The sequence below is a fragment of the Letharia columbiana genome (assembly GCF_014066305.1).
Source record: "Letharia columbiana isolate WasteWater2 chromosome Unknown Sc0000066_s0, whole genome shotgun sequence".
NCBI lineage: Eukaryota > Fungi > Ascomycota > Lecanoromycetes > Lecanorales > Parmeliaceae > Letharia > Letharia columbiana.
The window spans coordinates 164,814-181,091 of NW_023501110.1; the positions used below are offsets into that span (position 1 = coordinate 164,814).

A 16,278-nucleotide genomic window follows, 5' to 3' on the forward strand; every position below is an offset into this window, starting at 1 on the left:
AATCTGGTTCTGGCACCCGTGCTGTAAATACATTTTTACGATCAATGAGCATTTGCCCTCTGGCATCTGTACTTGGGTACATGCACGCGGTGGCCGAATGAGTACTAGCGAAGTCTTTGCTCAGCCTCGTAGCCTTTGCCATCTCACCGTCTTACCCCTCTTTCTCCCTTGAGAATCAACAACCTAACGTCACCGCATTCCTCTCACACAATGGCGCCATATCAATATTCTCCTCTCAAAGAAGACCTCAATGAGATACGAGTCCTGATACTACAACCAGGCGACTTCACCGCAGATCTACACATTTCAATCCACAAAGTCGGATTGACGCTAGACGATCCGCCCATCTACGAAGCGCTGTCCTATGTGTGGGGTACAACAGACAATCCAGTTGACATCAGGATCGGGCCTTCAGGAGAGGACAGACTGGCTATCACACAGAATTTAGCCGTTGCCTTGCCGTATCTTCGGTACCAGGATAAGATTCGAACACTTTGGATTGACGCTATCTGCGTCAACCAACAGGACCTTCGCGAACGAAGCAGCCAAGTGAAAAAAATGGCCGATATCTATCGCTTAGCTGACCACGTAGTCGTTTGGCTGGGGACTGAGAAGGACAATAGTGCTCACATTTTGAGGATCCTGTCACAATTGAGTTCCGAGATCAAAGTCGACTATGAACTTGCCACAATGTCGCCTGCGTCTTCAGACTCCGTCCCAGATTGGAGCGACCGAAGCCTTCCCCTACCATATTCCATCGATGAAATTTGTAATATAGCTTCTTTGCTCAATCGCGCCTGGTTCTCGCGGCTCTGGGTTTGGCAGGAAATTCGGCTCGCAAGGAACAATTCAATCGTCATTTGTGGTTCAGACACTATCTCTTGGCAGTCTCTCCACCAGGCCATATTCTGCTTTTATTACAAGCAATGGGCCTTCGACAGCCTCTCCCCAGACTCCGGCCAAGTGCAAGCTCGACTACTGTATTTATTAAACATAAGCGACGACACCACCAGCTACCTCGCTTTCGGTGACATTATCCGGCGAAGCGCTCCATGCAAATGTTCTGATCCCAAAGATCGTATCTACGCCGTTCTGAGCCTACTCGACAGATCAGTAGAGGGCATCAATATCGAGCCTGATTATACGAAAACGACCGCGCAAGTCTACCAAGACGTGGTTACACGACACGTCGAACATCATAAATCCCTCGGAATGTTGAAATACTGCGAGCTCCGGAATGACATGCCAGCGGAGATGCCAACCTGGGTACCGAACTGGACTGTCGCAGATACAGCGACGCCCCTCTATAGCTGTGGTAGGGCATGTGGCCACAGCGAGGCCAAAGCACAATACAGAGAAGGCGGCATTCTAAGCGCCACAGGTGTTATCTCTGCATCCATCTCAAGCGCTGATGAAATGGTCTTTCAGTGTACTTACAGAAGCATGGCCGATGAGATACGGAGGATTGCGCCTAGAAACATCGAGGATAGTCCATACCCTGCAGGTAGCAGTCTGATCGACGCTTTTTGTAGTACCATGTGTGTCAATAGCTTCAGCGACACAATTCGGCCGCCTCAGCCGGTTCTCCCCCAATTCGAAAAGAGCCGAGAGTTCGTACTGGCAGTGCTCCGAGACCACGATCGACATCCGAACTCTACCTTGGACTCTGATGAATCAAAATACCTCGGCGGGGTTGCGAGTGTGTGTGAGAATAGATCATTCATCACGACGGAAGGGGGGTATATAGGCGTTGCGCCAAAGGCCACTAAGCCAGGCGACCAGGTCTGCGTCCTTCTTGGTTTGCCTCAGCCTTTGGTTCTTCGTCAAACCTCAGGTCTTCGATATCAAGTAGTGGGAGAATGCTACGTCCACGGACTGATGAACGGGGAAGCTGTTCTAGATCCACTTCCGGACAATTATCAAGCTATCCTTTCTTATGATCAAGGCTTACGCGGTTACCAGTACGCTTTCCTAGACAAACAGACCGGGAACACTCAATATTATGACCCAAGGACGGGGGAAGGTGGGCTAGGTGGCCAGATCGACAAAGAAAGCATTTGGGAGACACTTCCCGATGGTTCAGAGGACCTGGTATTGACGTCGGATATGTTGAAGCGACGGGGAGTCAAGTTGCAAGATTTCGACCTCATTTGAATCAAGCTAGCTCCAGAACGGACTGATAGCGGCAAGCGTTGTGCCAATTGCAGCTCAGCCAGAAGTTCTCTGACGATTCCGGACACGAGGATAACACGCACGACGAATCCTCATGTGGCAGAGCAAGACAAGCTTTTGGAACTGAAGAGGTGACGTTGCCAGACATTTTGAACATTCCTCGAATTATACGAACGGAGACATCAGGCTTTTTCGGCAGTGAGGCAGTACAGTCCGTAGGCTGGGTTTTAGATATATAGCGTAATGAAACCACTGTTATGAACGATTGAAACAAGAGCAAAAAGACAGCGACCTCGTGCTGGGAAGTACTCCGCTCACGGACTGTAGAGTACTTTACCAACAAGGGCTGCTCCGATATGATGAGCATGCACATTGCGCCGTCACGGCGGCTAAAGAAATCAGACCATCTCTCACAGACTACTCCACTAGACCACGATTGACACCAACAGGCTTTATTTTTCTCTTACATTCTTAGGTTGCTTTCGATTACCAATTTGAGGATCCGAAATGGGTTATGTGACAAGTAGCAGTGTGAGGGTGAGTGTAAATGAGGGCACCCTACACAGCTGCAAGCATCCGATGTCCTTACTCTGTGACGTTCGCTCTCCGGGAAGACAGGCATGAGGTCTCGATGCGGTCCTGGCGTTCAATTCGGGAATGGATTTCACACGCAATTATTTTCACGGGTAGCTAGCTACCTTTGAGACAATTGGTACAAATCAGGAGGAGACAAAAAGGCATTGATTAAGCGCTTGCAGAGCCAAGATCTCTCCCGCATTATTCTTTCGACCGCTCCTCCGCGCCGTCCTCCTACGTCTTGTCGTAAGTTGTTGACATTACAGAGAGACAACCACCTTCTTGGCGGACACCCCCTTCCTCTGAAGGTCAAACGCGGCTTGGATGTGCTCGAGCCCCTTCCCCACGACCTGCGGATCGGGAGCGGCGACATACTTGCCGTCTGCCAAGGCCTGCGGGAGGAAATCCACGTAAACGGCCTTGCCGACTTCGTTGTAGAGGAGCGTGGAGCCGAAGATGAAGTTGTACCGTATGCCTCGAGTTTTGGACTTGACCCAGATGTTCGCCAAGCCGGAGAGGTAGGAAACCATGATGGTGAGGACGACGAATCTTTTCGGGGGTGGCTGCGGCAGGGGGTACGTGGCCATGGAGATGAATTTGTCGCCGTTGCACTTGGGGAGGATGTCCAGGCAGTTCTCGGCGGCGCGGTGACCGATGGAGAGGGCGCCGGCGGTCGATTTGCCTTCGAAGGCGCGGATCAGGTCGGCGACGACGGTCGGGCTGTTGTAGTCGAAGGCCTGGCTCGCGCCGAGCTTTTTGACGTAGTCGAAGTTCTTCGGGGAGCAGGTGGTGATGACTTCGTAGCCGGCCGCGACGGCGAGTTGGATGGCGTTGCAGCCGACGCTCGTGGAGCCGCCCCAGACGAGCAGGGTCTTGCTGGTCGGCTTTGGGGTGGCGGATGGGTGTTGGAGTCCCAGCTGGTCTTTCTGGAATAAACCGCAGGCTGCCGTGGACACGCCCAAGGGAAGGACAGCGGCGCTTTCGTAAGATAGGTCGCTGGGAATCGGCGATGTCCCGTTGATGGTGAGGACGGTGTATGTCTGAAAAGCGCCGTGGGCCGGGCTGTTGCACTGCTGATCCGATCCGTTGGCGTGGCCGACGACGCGATCGCCTACTTTGAAGCGAGTGACGCCGGGGCCGATCTCGACGACCTCGCCGGCGACGTCCAAGCCGAGGATGAATGGGTACTTGAGCCAGGTGAACATCATCTTGCCCCTTTCCTGTATGATCCAGTCAACTGGGTTGATGGCCACTGCGCCCTGAAGGGAGATTCCAAGTCAGCGTTCCCCCCTCATGATATTGTTTCCGAAATGTGACGAGCACTACATGTATCTCATCCGGCATATACACTTCCTCAAACATCCCTCGCGACTCATACGCGGTACTCCGTGGGAGAGAATGACTCTGAGTAGTACTTACGTTCTTGATGACGATCTCATCCTCACGTGGGGATGTGTATGGTGCGGACTTGACCTCCAGAGTGTTGACGTTTGGTGCGGTCTGCCATGCTGCTCTGTTGGAAGGCATTCTGGGCTTGAGCGAAGAGGTGGAAAGAATGGGATTGTTTCAGATGGTAAAAAGATGAGAGGATTTCTGATGGTGGAAAACACAAGACGAAGGAGAAGCCTCTTTATACCACATAATCAACATCTTCTTGGACATTAGTACTTTCGGGATCAGACGGACTTGAGGTTCATCCGTGTGCGAGAACTGGTTGTATCCATGGAGTCAATGTCATTTCAGATGAAGATAGTGCCTCAATTGATACGCAGTACGATTTCTCGATCTCAATAGCGTGCCGATTCGAGGATAGCGCAATCGTGGAATACGAGACGAGGTTAGCGCAGTCATGGAATGCGAAACGAGGTTAGCGTGGGATCTGTCCCCTGCTTTAGACCAGAGGCGTATTCGTATACGTAGTAAGCAAGATGAAGCCAGAGCTGCGGCGAAGAAACCTTGCTGCTAGCAGGCCGATCGACCTAGACAATCATAGCGACATTTTCGCTCTGGTCGTATCATATGTCCACCGATAGAACCTCTATCGATAAATACTCAAGACCATAGGCATGGAGACCGATTTTCCCACCACCATTTCTATATCCTCTCGAGATGCAGTCATGACCGACCGGTTGCCCTCATCTGAGAAAGACATTAATCGCAAACTCAAGGCACACAGAAAGTCTCGGCGGGGATGCGGTAATTGCAAGCTTCGCCGTGTCAAAGTAGGTAGGCCACAACGATTATGGAATCGTACAAAGAACGTTGACTAAAGCCACACCTGTAGTGTGATGAGAGTAAGCCAAGATGCAAGAAATGCACATCGTTTGGCGTCTTCTGCAATTACGATTGCCAGTACTCTGATCTCCAGCTGTCCGTTGGCGGGGCTGCCAACATCGAAATCTTGCAGATATTGCCATACTCACTGAAGCAGACCCTTCCTAGCATAATCGCTCCGTCATTGAGATTACAGTCGACAGGATCTCTGAAAGGTAGCAATGTGCTATATGAGTTCAGAGAGGAGGACCAAGCGCTGCTGAAGAAGTTCCAAACGAGAACGGTCTTCACTATGACCACTGACAAAAATCTCCACCTGTATCAAATAGAATCCTTCAAGCTCGCCTACTCAGTATGTATTCCCAGAGTCATGTCTGGCGAGCCCTACTGACCTTAGCGGTTCAGCACCCGTTCTTAATGCATGGGATACTGTCGTTAACACTTATGCATGACCGCTACCTGTCCGCCGCGCCAAACACCAAACTATCCGTTACCGAGGCTTTTCATTGGTATCAAAGTACAGCATTGTTCAACAGCAAGCTGTCTGCCCCAATTGACCCTTCGGAGCGAGATGCCCTCTGGGTTACTGCTGTTTGCCTCGGTGTGATAGTATTCTTTTATATCGAGGCAAAGACGCCAGAGGAAGCGTGGCCCCTCAAGCCACCTTCGTCTTTGGATCTCAATTGGCTCAGCTTGAGCGAGGGAAAGAAGGAAGTGTGGAAACTTACTCGACGTGCAGAAGGGAAAAGCGTTTTTCAGACGCTGATCCCCTTTGAAAATACGAAGCCGAAAACATCCTCTTCCACAGTACCTGGAGTGGAGGCTCTGCCTTCCGAATTCATTGACCTCTGCGGTTTTGACGCCGCATCCACTTCCGACAACAATCCCTATCACGCCGTCGCAACTGCTCTAGCAAAGTCGTTGAATAGTGACTGCAAGCTCACCACCATTCTGGGCTTTCTGTCTTTCATCACCAATATGCTCCCAGAGTACAAGCAATTACTGAAGCAGAAAGATCCATGTGCGCTTCTGCTGCTGGCGTATTGGTACGCGAAGATGTGCCAGTATCCACATTGGTGGATTTTTGGGCGGGCGTCGCTAGAGGGTCAAGCGATCTGCATATACTTGCAAAGGTATCATGGAAACGAGACCGGGATTCAGAAGCTTCTGCAGTTCCCGAGGATGATGTGTGGTGTTGTGCCTTGATGAGGTCATGAAAGCGTAGTAGAGAAGCAAGGACTCTATATAATGGTGGAAGACACCAGAGGGCACGTGAAACTTGAGCATCTTGTTCACAGAATCCAATCTGTACGCAGAGTGGGAAGGAAAAAGTTGGACCCAACACTAGAATTCATCCCGAGGAAAAGCCGTCAGCTAGTCCCATCTGAGGCTCTGCATTCCTCGCAGCCTACCCGCCGCTTTAAGGTACAGTCGCTCATCAAGCGCCCGCCGCTAAAAGCGGCAGCAGCCTCCCTGCGCTTTGTTCCAGACTCACCAACCACCTGAGTCCCTGATCGATCAACAATCGCAGCTCGAGGCAGATTACCGAGTAAGGAACGATACCGCCATCCCCCGAGGAAGCTCAACGACGTCAAACAAGATCCAATTCTCTCCCCAAAGCCACCTAACCCACTTTCCGCAACCAACAAAGCCCCGCCCAACCGCCCCACCACCACCACCCCACTTCCACCCCCCCACCCCCCATAAACAAAATGTGCAAAGGCGGCACCTGCGACAAGTGCCGTGCGCCCTCTTCTCTTCATCCCGCCTTCTCTCTGACCCCCCTCCCCCCCGGATCCGCTCATACCTCTACATAAACACCCAAGCTGACCTACCCTCCTTGCAGAAAAGTCCTCATGGTGGGGCTGCGGCCAGCACGTCCCTATGGTCATGGATAAGCTTCCTAAGGAGTCGTGGTGCACCTGCGAGCCCAAGGTCGAGAAGGAGGGGACGCGGTATCCGCCTATGGCGCCGAAGGCGGATTGAGCGGGGGGTTGGGGTGGGATGGTGGGGTGGGGATGGGGATGGGGAGGGGGAGGGGGGGGATGGGAAGGTGGAGGGGAAGGTGGATATATGTGATTGCGATTTTGGGGGGATGATAGGGGCTGTATCTGGGTATGGGTTACTCGTGATGGGATGGGATGGGCTAGGCTATCATAGCGGGGGTATTGAGTGGAGGATGTCATACGTGATTTACAAATTGTACGATTGCAATGCACGGTCTTTAGCAAAATGTTCATGCCTCACCCTTCCGTCTTCCCAAGCTTCGACCCAGCACCCGGCTCCCTCATCAGGAAAGGCTTATGCTCCATCCCACGTCCACCATACGGTCTCGTGTCAACGAACATCCCGTCCACTTGCTCCCATCCGTGTCTCAGGTACAACGGCAGACCAGCCGGCGACGCTTCGACGTACGTTTGGGCTCCGGCTTCGTCTGCGGCTTCGAGGCCGGGCCGGATGAGCATGGAGCCGAGGCCGCGGCGGTGGTGGGAGGGGTGGACGGCGAGGAGGTGAAGGACTGAGATGTGCGTTCTGTCTTGGGGTGATAAGGGATTGGAAGGTTTGTGTGATGAGGGAGAAATTATGGGAACCCTGAATTGTGTTGTCTCTGGCGCTAGAACCGCAGGTTTCGTTGCGTCTCACTGCAACTAGACTACTTTTGTATCTTAGAAAAGGCTATCGACATTCGAAAGCGCCTGGGTAAGCTACCTAACAGCCTTGGCAACAGCTGAAAAAAACTCTACGATATTTGAAGAGTACGAGCCGGAAGACCGCAGGCGTCTGGACATTGCATTGAGCCTGCTCCTCGTCCCTCATCGACCGACGGACCCTGGAACTCTCACCAAGTTCGTCTTCTGGGATGGCGAGGAAGATGAAAAAGATGAGGATGATGGAGATGGGGACGAGAAAACGAATGCCTGCGCTACGAGCGATTGCGATGGTGATCTGGAAAATCTCAAAGATAGAAAGGCGCAAACATATTCGATGGATCGAAGACAGCGATGGGTACGAGGACGATGAGCCTGACGTCCAGCGTTTTGAAGGTGTTACAAGATTATGTTTCGACTTGGTCATTTTCGACGGTGCAGCGCACGTACTCCGTTTTGCCCATACGTCGGTTCAAATTACATTGTCAACCACAACCTGATGTCCAAATGATACGTGATAGCCATGCGCGCTTGGCCGAGCGCTGCATCCCAATTCCGCTTCATTCAACCCAACCCCGCAGCGACATCTTTCCCAAGGTCCCCATTGAAGAAAATCAGCCACCGACACGCCAAGGTGGGTTCAGTAAGATGTACGGCTTAGAAAGCAGAGAGAGGAACGGAAGCGAGGGAAGTGTAGGAAAAAGACCGGATTTGAGACTCATGGATGTGAGGCTGCTAACGGACACTGAGGTGCGTCGGACGCGGTTGACCAGTGACTTTGGAGGAACCAGGTATTTTGTGGAGATGGAGTGAGGCGAGTTCACGATGTTATTTAATAAGCTGTAGTGGTGGATAATGGGGTTTCACACAGAGAGATTCAGATTACGTTCTCATCACGCTCTGGCTCCATGAATTAGATCAAGAGATTGTTTTCGAGCACAAGCGCCGGATACCGGAGCGACGCCGGTTGCAAAGAGGAGAAGCACTGCCTGACTCAGCCATAGTCCCCAAACTGGGGCTATGGAGATTCGATGAAAGCCCGAAAGACAACTCAAGATAAGTCGAGACTACGGTCTCCCATCTCCGGGTGGCCAGGTCTTGCAAGTACCCGACTTTGGGTATCTCGACCTTCCTCTGACGACGGAGAAGGTTTTACCGGAAAAACTTTTACCGTTTGTGGATTTATTCGGGGCGTTCGACACTGCTAATAGCGGAGATGTTCGGTACGTGATATCTCTCAAAGGACTCGAAGGCAGATTTCAGATCCAGTTTGATTGCCAGTCCTGGGGGACAGTGCGACCTTGGATGTTTTTTTCGGCTTGCAGATTCGGACTGACGAATTGTGTTTAAACTTGGACGGAGGCTAAACATCGATTAGCTAGGACAGCACAGAGATTTTCGTTTGTAAGTACTGCACTAAGATCCTAATGGACCACGGGGCCGATATCCATCACGTTTTTCGACCAAGTCCCCCTAGTCCGTTGTGCAAAGCGGTAGCCACTGGGCAGGAAGCTATGCTCCAGTTGCTGCTAGAAAAGAATCCTAAAACTGTCACTCATCCAGAATCTAGTATGTCTTCTCCGCTATCCTGGGCTCTATTTACAATCCACCCAACGCTGTTTCCATCGCTCGTTTACTGCTCAACCACGGAGCAAGTGCTAACAGAAAAATGCGACAAACTTCAAGATTATAGACATCTTCATTTGGCAGTCAGCAGGCAACCCATTGGGTATAATCGACTTTCTGCTAGACAACGGTGCGGTCATCGATGCTCGGGACCATGGTGATCCGACACCGCTTATGATCGGCATAACAGAAGACAGCCTCGAAAATCGCAGGCTTTTGCTAGCTCGTGGGGCTGATGTGAACCTCCTAGACGTGGATGGTGACGGCCTGTTCAACTTGGCCGTGCTCGAGATAAAAAATGCTCTCCTTGCCGGGCTATTGCTGAAATACGATGTCGACATGAATGCAAGAAACAAGTTTCGAGGATCGGCGCTGCATCTAGCTGCTGGTCGGGGCTAAGTGGACTCTGCAAAATTACTGATAGATTGTGGGATCCACATTATCGCAACGAACGTACAAGGTAAAACAGCGCTCCACGTGGCTTCTAGATGGGGTGAGGAGGAGATAGCTCAATTACTCATTGCCTCCGTAGCCGACTCCAATGTCACCAACGTTTACGGGCGCAAAGCGTTATTGACTGCAATCAAGGGGGGGCATCTCGAAACCATCAAGCTACTGATTAAAACACATACTGACATTGATCAACAAAACGTCAACGGAGACATAGTTCTGAGCATTGCAGCACTTCACGGTGAGGGAAGCTTTGGACGATCTCCGGCTCGACGCTGGCACCCAACTTGTTCCCCAAGACCCTGGACCGCATTGTCCATTCCTTGACCCGGAGGAGAAAGTATCAGGTTACGGCCGAGACGCTGTGCTCGCCGCTTTGGAGAACGAGAATTTCAATGTCGTTAGGATGATTATGAGATTTCCCGGTGGCCGAAACAAGGGGGGCGAATATGCAGAGGCATTGGGAATGCTAGATGCCAAAGACATGGACGCACTGAGGAGGTGGTTTGCGATTAGCCGTGCTAATGCGCCCACCACGCCAGAAAGCCGACCCCACATTCTTGGTATCAGAAAACGCAATTTCGTACCACAGCTCGTGACTTGGTAGATGGATACAAACGAAGAGCTGCTGCAGAGCTAGAGAAACCATATGTGGAAAGATTGGAATAAGCTTGACCTGGCCAAGAATGAAATGAAGACTGCTGTCAACATCTTGTCTGGAGGCGACCGGCATAGCAGTGCACGATTTGGGTCGATAAGTCTTCATTCATTCATTCATCGAGATTGATGTGACTTGCCTTTGGAACTTTCACTTCTTGGTATCGTGTTGGCGGCTGTCAATGCATGAGAGCTTGGCTACTAAGGCCATTGGAAGGGGACGCTGGATGCTGCTGAAGTGTCCCAATACAACATATCCCGAGCTTCAAGAACGCTGAAGGGCGGTCGCTCTGAGCAGCTTGGCGGATCTTATATAGTGAGATTGGGCCTCTGGCTTCTTGAGGGGATTGATGGTTAGACCTAGACCTTGACCTTTGAGCTCATTTTGGTTATGTTTGTTTCTAGACACCAACAGTGGCAGTAACGGGGTGTGCACTTTCTCACCTCCTAAAGGAGAGCTGGGTATCTTTCAGCTTGATGCAGTATTTGGCGATCAGTCTCCCCAAACGCAATATTTGCCCGTCCTCTCCAGCTTGTCACTTCCGTCCCCCGTCCTCGCCCTTCACAGAAACCTTCATATAGTCCTACCTACAGCGTCTCTGGCCTCATGGATCGAATGGACGGTACACGGCACTGAAGATTCTAGGAAACCTCCCATGAGGGCGTTGTCTTGTCGACATGCTCGTAGATCTCGAGGCGCGTTGGGCTTACAAACGACTGTTAACTGTGGTTCGCTAACAAGGATGGTGCGCGCGATCGGTAGGATGTAACGCTGATTTTTCGACATCTGTATCTGGGGACGGATCCTCTATCTCGAGCGTATACGCATCCTCATTCCCGAACCCTGCGTGTCAAGGCCAGCTAGAAAGGGTGGCCTGATCTTGCAATCAACGCTATCCCCTGTCTTGCATTTATTGAAGACCCTGCTGGTGTAGGTGAATTTGGCAAAATGCTGGCGCGAGATACTGGCAAAAGGGAGCTTTCGGAGGGCTTGGCGTAGTCTTGGCACATACTAGGGTTAGGGCCCGTATACTAGCGCAGAGATTATCATGAACTTCATCTCGTCTTTCTTTTTGCAATAACTGTCAGTAATGGCCCATGAAACCGACTTCAACATTGGATATTTGCGAAGGTTGAGTTGTTTGCGCTCACTGGCCAACAAACTGGACTCGTACTCTTTTCTGGCATGCTTATCTATCGAGATGCAGCTCTACAGCTCTTCGGATATGCTCAGATAGGTCATTATAGGTTCATCTTCGGCGGTCTATCTCTTGCCCGCAAGTCTTCAAGCATCGCAATGGCATCCTCTTTCGGTAGACCACCCACCAGCCTCACTCGACATGTCGACGCTGGCAGAATATCCACAACACGCTCTGGCTCGACGAGTACATCTGCTCCCGGCTCTATGTAAATTATGTCTTCCTTTTATCCAGTACAAGAGTCAGCGCCTTCGATCTATTTGTATAGCGTCATCGTTTCCAGTGATCCTTTCCGAGACCTCGAACGCGCACAGGCTACCGATGCAAGGTTCAGCTTTCTCGAAGAAGAGGTTCTCAGCACGTTGCATGTCCGAAGAACCAGTAAGTTCGAGATGGCAGAGAGTCTTTCGGGTGTAGGTCTCCAAATATCCAACGATCTGGCGCGGCTCGCACTGCGCATCGTCCAGAGAAGCGCCAGCCCAGGAAGTGTAGATAAACCTCTTCGGGCCCTTAAATGAGCAAAGTGTGATCGAAAAAAGCGCTGCATCGATGGCGCTTTGGTAGAACTCGAGACTTGCCACTTTTGAGGGATCAATGAAGCCTTTCTGGCAAGATTCGATGTACTCCCCCTTCAATTCCTCGGCGTCCTTTGTTTGTCCTCATTGAGGGGAGCGCCATGAAGCCTTAGAAAATCCCATAGCCGGCACCGCATTATTCGTCGAAACCATGCATTCCCACGTCTGTCAACTTGCTGAAGGAGTTGATTCCTGCGAGGTCATGAATGTGGGATACGGCCGCGCGGAGCAAGGCCCCTCAAGTCAATACGAAGGGTGAATCCTCCGGGACTCGGTTTCTGTCCACGAGCCTCACCTTCTGTAGATTGGGAAGGATTACGATCAAAAGCCTTACTACTACCGCTCTGTTCCCGGAAAGAATTTGCCTGGTCCAACTCCTGGCTTTTCGACACTTTTTAAGGTCGGATTCCCCTCATTCTCGGAACATGCTTCGCCGTACCTCAAACACTTTGCACAGGAGCCGCGTGTTGCGTTTAAATTGCGCCACTACATCTTGGAGTTCGACCTCATCGAGTTCGGCTTCTTCCTGGTCACCGAAGCCATCAGCACTGGGTTCTTCCAAGTGTCCAACGATCAGAGTTTTGGCGTGAAGCCATGTCTGAGGATCTGAAAGTAGATCTCGCGGTATCGGAGGAGGGTGAACACCTCTGATCTGTGGGTCTCCGTCCCAGGTGTTGTTGTCGATATGACCAACCGCAATCGTGGAAAAGTAACGCTTTCTTGCGTACTGTTCCATCAGTCTCTTCTTGCAAGGCTGGTGGACGAATTCGTACATAGCGTGAAGTTCTCGATCTCATTCAGGTGAATAATAGGAAATGATAAGCATTTGAAGCTCAACTGGGAGGGTTTGAAAGGTAGGCATCGTAGCACTGTGACAGCGACTAAGGGCTGTGAGAAGGACAGAGCTGAGAGCGGAGGGCTTGATATGAGCTGAAGTGTGGATCTGTTCTGGTTGGTACCCTTGAAGACTGATCAGAAGCATGGACGATAAGTCATGAAGACGTTGACTTTGATGGTATAGGTGTAGTTGTTGAATGTCTTGTACGGAAAGAGGTGTTGAAATAGGGAGAACACTCACTGTTTTGTGTTCCACTACGCATGGCTGCCAGTATATGTATCTTCAATGAGCTTTGGACTTCATTGGTGTACAACTCCAAAAGGACATTACTACAGATGACACACAAACTAGAGATATTCATACTCCGACGATTTCAGTCACGTGGTAGCGATCAACTAGCATTCGGATTCAGGAAGGCAACTGGCAGGCAGGATTCGCGACTATTATTTGGTCTCATGATCCTAAACCTGATCATTGGCACTTAACACTGGCCATGTATGACATTCCTTGCGGCGATCCTTATGCTTGTTCACACTGGCCATGGTTCATGCATCTCTTCACCCGAAGAACCACTGCAATGAGATTCAGAACGACGACAATGTACCCCCTCCTCGACTTTTCCAGGCCTCTTCCGCTCTTTCCCCGACCGCTCCCGCCCCTCAGTTGCCCTCGAAATTGGTATTTGGATCACGAACGTGCCATCTTAAGAACGACAAAACGTTCCAGTCATCCTCGACAGTACTGCTACGATCCCCAGCCTGGATCTTCATCCACGACTCCCACACATGGGGTGGCGGATTGCTCTCCCCGAACATAGTCTTTTTTATCCACGGCTGCTCGCCGTTGTGGAGGTATGGCCCTTGATTATGACGACGGATTGCCTGCCTTACGGGACAGTCTAGTTCGGTGCAACGAGGCGGCGTTGGTGGAACTCGGGGAGCCTCAGGCCAGACAGGGTTGTCGGGTGCGTCGGAAAGTTCGGAGTCTGTGTCTGAAGGAGGCGCGTTGCGGAGGAGGGTTGGGGAGTTTGTGAAGGAAGGGTAGACGGGGCTGTCTGGTGCGTCTGAGAGGTCGGAGTCTGAGTCTGGAAGAGGCGCGTTCGGCGGTGGGTTTGAGGCCGCATGAGAGGCAGAGGCTTGCTTGTGGTCTTGCGTACTTGAGGTGGCTGTGGAAGATGCGTTTGAGGTAGAAGGAGAGGCTGTGGGTTGAGCTGTGTTTGGGGTGCTGGACATTTTCGTAGGTACGCTCAGATGTGAGTACTCGCTGATGAGGAAGATTCGTGGTATTGCAGAAGCTCGTTGAGCTCGGCGTCCTTTGATGATAGGGTGACCGGTGCTAGGGCGATGGTTTCAAGTCTGAGGGTGTTATCGAGCTGATTTTATCACGCGTGTCTTCAGAAATGAGACGGTCGGCTTGAGAACAGATGTGTTGTGTAACCGATCACGACTTGTCTTATGCCTAAAGACATCTCATTGTCTCATTCGTTTCTATTGTCATCAGTGAAATGAACAAAGACAATGCTTTTTGGTACTCACAGATCTTTCAGAGCAGTCAGTGTGTGCCAAGTTGTGTCACATATCAGACATTCATAGGCTGCCCGGATCTTAGTGGCAGATATCCCGTTGCTTCACGCCGATTGGACAGAATAATTGTGGGTCACTTACCTTATTGGGTTTCAACTGAATTTTATGCAGAATTCTTAAGGATTACTGGGTTGAATCTTTCCTGATGATATATAATCGACACACAGGTAGTAACAGCACTGAGGACAGTAAGGATGGTCTATCTTTCTTAGCAACCGAATGCGTCGCAATTATATCCTCTATATCGTACCACTTGCTGCAGAACTCCCAGGCAAACCAACCTAGAGAAAGATCGTGTGACTCTAGCACAGCAAGGAAGAACACCTCGAAAGAAATGAAACTCAGAAGATCGTCTAAGTCATTTCCAGCTCCCTGGATGAGAGCCACAACACCCTTCTGATGAACTGGTACTCCTAGACCGTAACGCAACCCGAGAAGACAAGTGCTGGCCCGCATACCGCCGATGAAACTCCAGCCCACTCATCCCATTCAACCCCCCATAATGCAACATCGCAAACGCAATGACCAGGTCATCCTCCGCTTTCGGCTCAGGACGTCCATCGGGCGATATGACTTCACCGTCGCACGTCAGGTGAACCATGTTCCGATACGCATTCCAGATTTCTGGCGGCGGGTTGCTGTGGCCGAAGAGCCCGGTCATTATCTTGTTGTGTCGTTTGCCCATGTGGTGATAGGGGCCTTTGGCGTGCGCCCATCTCATGGGGCATGAGGATTCGAGGCACTGGTTTGAGATGAATGCGCGTGGGATGCCGAATTCGAACTTGAGTGCAACGTCTCGGGCTTCGGAGTCGTGTGGTCGGAACTTGAGATCACCTGCAGACTCAACGTCCGGTAAGGAGGTGACGGATCCAGAATCATCTCCTTCATACTCATCCGGCTCCGGTTCGGGAATCCTGAGCTTGAGACCAGATTCGCCGAAGCTCCGTTTGAAGTGAACAACGGGGTCAGTTGGCAGTCTCACGAATCTGGCAGGTGCTGATGGCTCTGAAAGCTTCTTTCTGTGGCCAGCGGCTACCAGATCTCGCGCTAGGGAGAAGCGAGATGTAGCCCGGGGTCGGTCGGTAGTGTATGGAAATGGACCCTGACTCCTATCAGGCTTGCGACCACTGGACTTGGCGAAAGTTACTTGTCGAAGTGCAGAGGGACGCTTCACTGAGTCCACCGTCGTGGAAGACGAGGCGTGAGAGTTGCGTGTGCTGGACGAAGCTGCGTCAGAAAATGTTGTAGGGACAAGAGTCCTCTGCAGGGCCGCGATTCCATCGGACTGTTGAACACGTCGCCGGACATCTGTCACACTGGCCATAGTATCCATTTTAAAGAAGCCGTCGGCATTCCTGTCAATGAGCTCGCGATTGTGTTTCGAGGCTGTAGGTTTTTGACAATCTTTGAGACACACGGGCTGGGATGAGCAGTTGACTGGACTGAGGTCCTCAACAAAATTGCTCTTTCTGGGTTTTTGGCTAAGCGTGGCATTGCTGATGGTTTTCGCGATAGGAGACCGCTGGTCGTCACCCATCAAGGTAGCAGGGGAGTCTGGATCAGCATTAGCGATTGCTGGGAAGTTTGACTGACGGGTAGCTAGGGGTGCCACGTGCTCTTGTGGGACCACGTCCTCGACTCTTCTGGTGTCCTCGGTGACCACCTCATGGCTGCTTTTCG

General features: G+C 51.4%; 8 protein-coding genes across 8 annotated transcripts; 3 read left to right on the forward strand and 5 right to left on the reverse strand.

The window, feature by feature from the left end:
- Positions 1-210: 210 nt before the first annotated feature.
- HO173_011731 (uncharacterized protein) lies at positions 211-2,154 on the forward strand (the record flags this gene model as incomplete). Its single annotated transcript, XM_037313610.1, has 1 exon — positions 211-2,154. One exon carries the CDS (start codon positions 211-213, stop codon positions 2,152-2,154), a length of 1,944 nt encoding a protein of 647 aa, XP_037159527.1.
- Positions 2,155-3,008: 854 nt separating this feature from the next.
- On the reverse strand, positions 3,009-4,275 carry HO173_011732 (uncharacterized protein; the record flags this gene model as incomplete). The annotated part of the gene is made up of 2 exons (XM_037313611.1): positions 3,009-4,007; positions 4,168-4,275. 2 exons carry the CDS (start codon positions 4,273-4,275, stop codon positions 3,009-3,011), a joined length of 1,107 nt encoding a protein of 368 aa, XP_037159528.1.
- Positions 4,276-4,814: 539 nt separating this feature from the next.
- Positions 4,815-6,228, forward strand: HO173_011733 (uncharacterized protein; the record flags this gene model as incomplete). Its single annotated transcript, XM_037313612.1, has 3 exons — positions 4,815-4,970; positions 5,033-5,374; positions 5,428-6,228. The coding sequence occupies 3 exons, from the start codon at positions 4,815-4,817 to the stop codon at positions 6,226-6,228; spliced, it is 1,299 nt and encodes a 432-aa protein (XP_037159529.1).
- A 506-nt stretch (positions 6,229-6,734) lies between these two features.
- Positions 6,735-7,008, forward strand: HO173_011734 (uncharacterized protein; the record flags this gene model as incomplete). Its single annotated transcript, XM_037313613.1, has 2 exons — positions 6,735-6,765; positions 6,869-7,008. 2 exons carry the CDS (start codon positions 6,735-6,737, stop codon positions 7,006-7,008), a joined length of 171 nt encoding a protein of 56 aa, XP_037159530.1.
- A 257-nt stretch (positions 7,009-7,265) lies between these two features.
- HO173_011735 (uncharacterized protein) lies at positions 7,266-11,190 on the reverse strand (the record flags this gene model as incomplete). The annotated part of the gene is made up of 2 exons (XM_037313614.1): positions 7,266-7,558; positions 10,992-11,190. The coding sequence occupies 2 exons, from the start codon at positions 11,188-11,190 to the stop codon at positions 7,266-7,268; spliced, it is 492 nt and encodes a 163-aa protein (XP_037159531.1).
- Positions 11,191-11,844: 654 nt separating this feature from the next.
- Positions 11,845-13,277, reverse strand: HO173_011736 (uncharacterized protein; the record flags this gene model as incomplete). The annotated part of the gene is made up of 3 exons (XM_037313615.1): positions 11,845-12,249; positions 12,617-12,963; positions 13,256-13,277. The coding sequence occupies 3 exons, from the start codon at positions 13,275-13,277 to the stop codon at positions 11,845-11,847; spliced, it is 774 nt and encodes a 257-aa protein (XP_037159532.1).
- Positions 13,278-13,674: 397 nt separating this feature from the next.
- On the reverse strand, positions 13,675-14,247 carry HO173_011737 (uncharacterized protein; the record flags this gene model as incomplete). The annotated part of the gene is made up of 1 exon (XM_037313616.1): positions 13,675-14,247. The coding sequence occupies one exon, from the start codon at positions 14,245-14,247 to the stop codon at positions 13,675-13,677; it is 573 nt and encodes a 190-aa protein (XP_037159533.1).
- Positions 14,248-14,956: 709 nt separating this feature from the next.
- Positions 14,957-16,266, reverse strand: HO173_011738 (uncharacterized protein; the record flags this gene model as incomplete). The annotated part of the gene is made up of 2 exons (XM_037313617.1): positions 14,957-16,152; positions 16,215-16,266. 2 exons carry the CDS (start codon positions 16,264-16,266, stop codon positions 14,957-14,959), a joined length of 1,248 nt encoding a protein of 415 aa, XP_037159534.1.
- Positions 16,267-16,278: the final 12 nt, after the last annotated feature.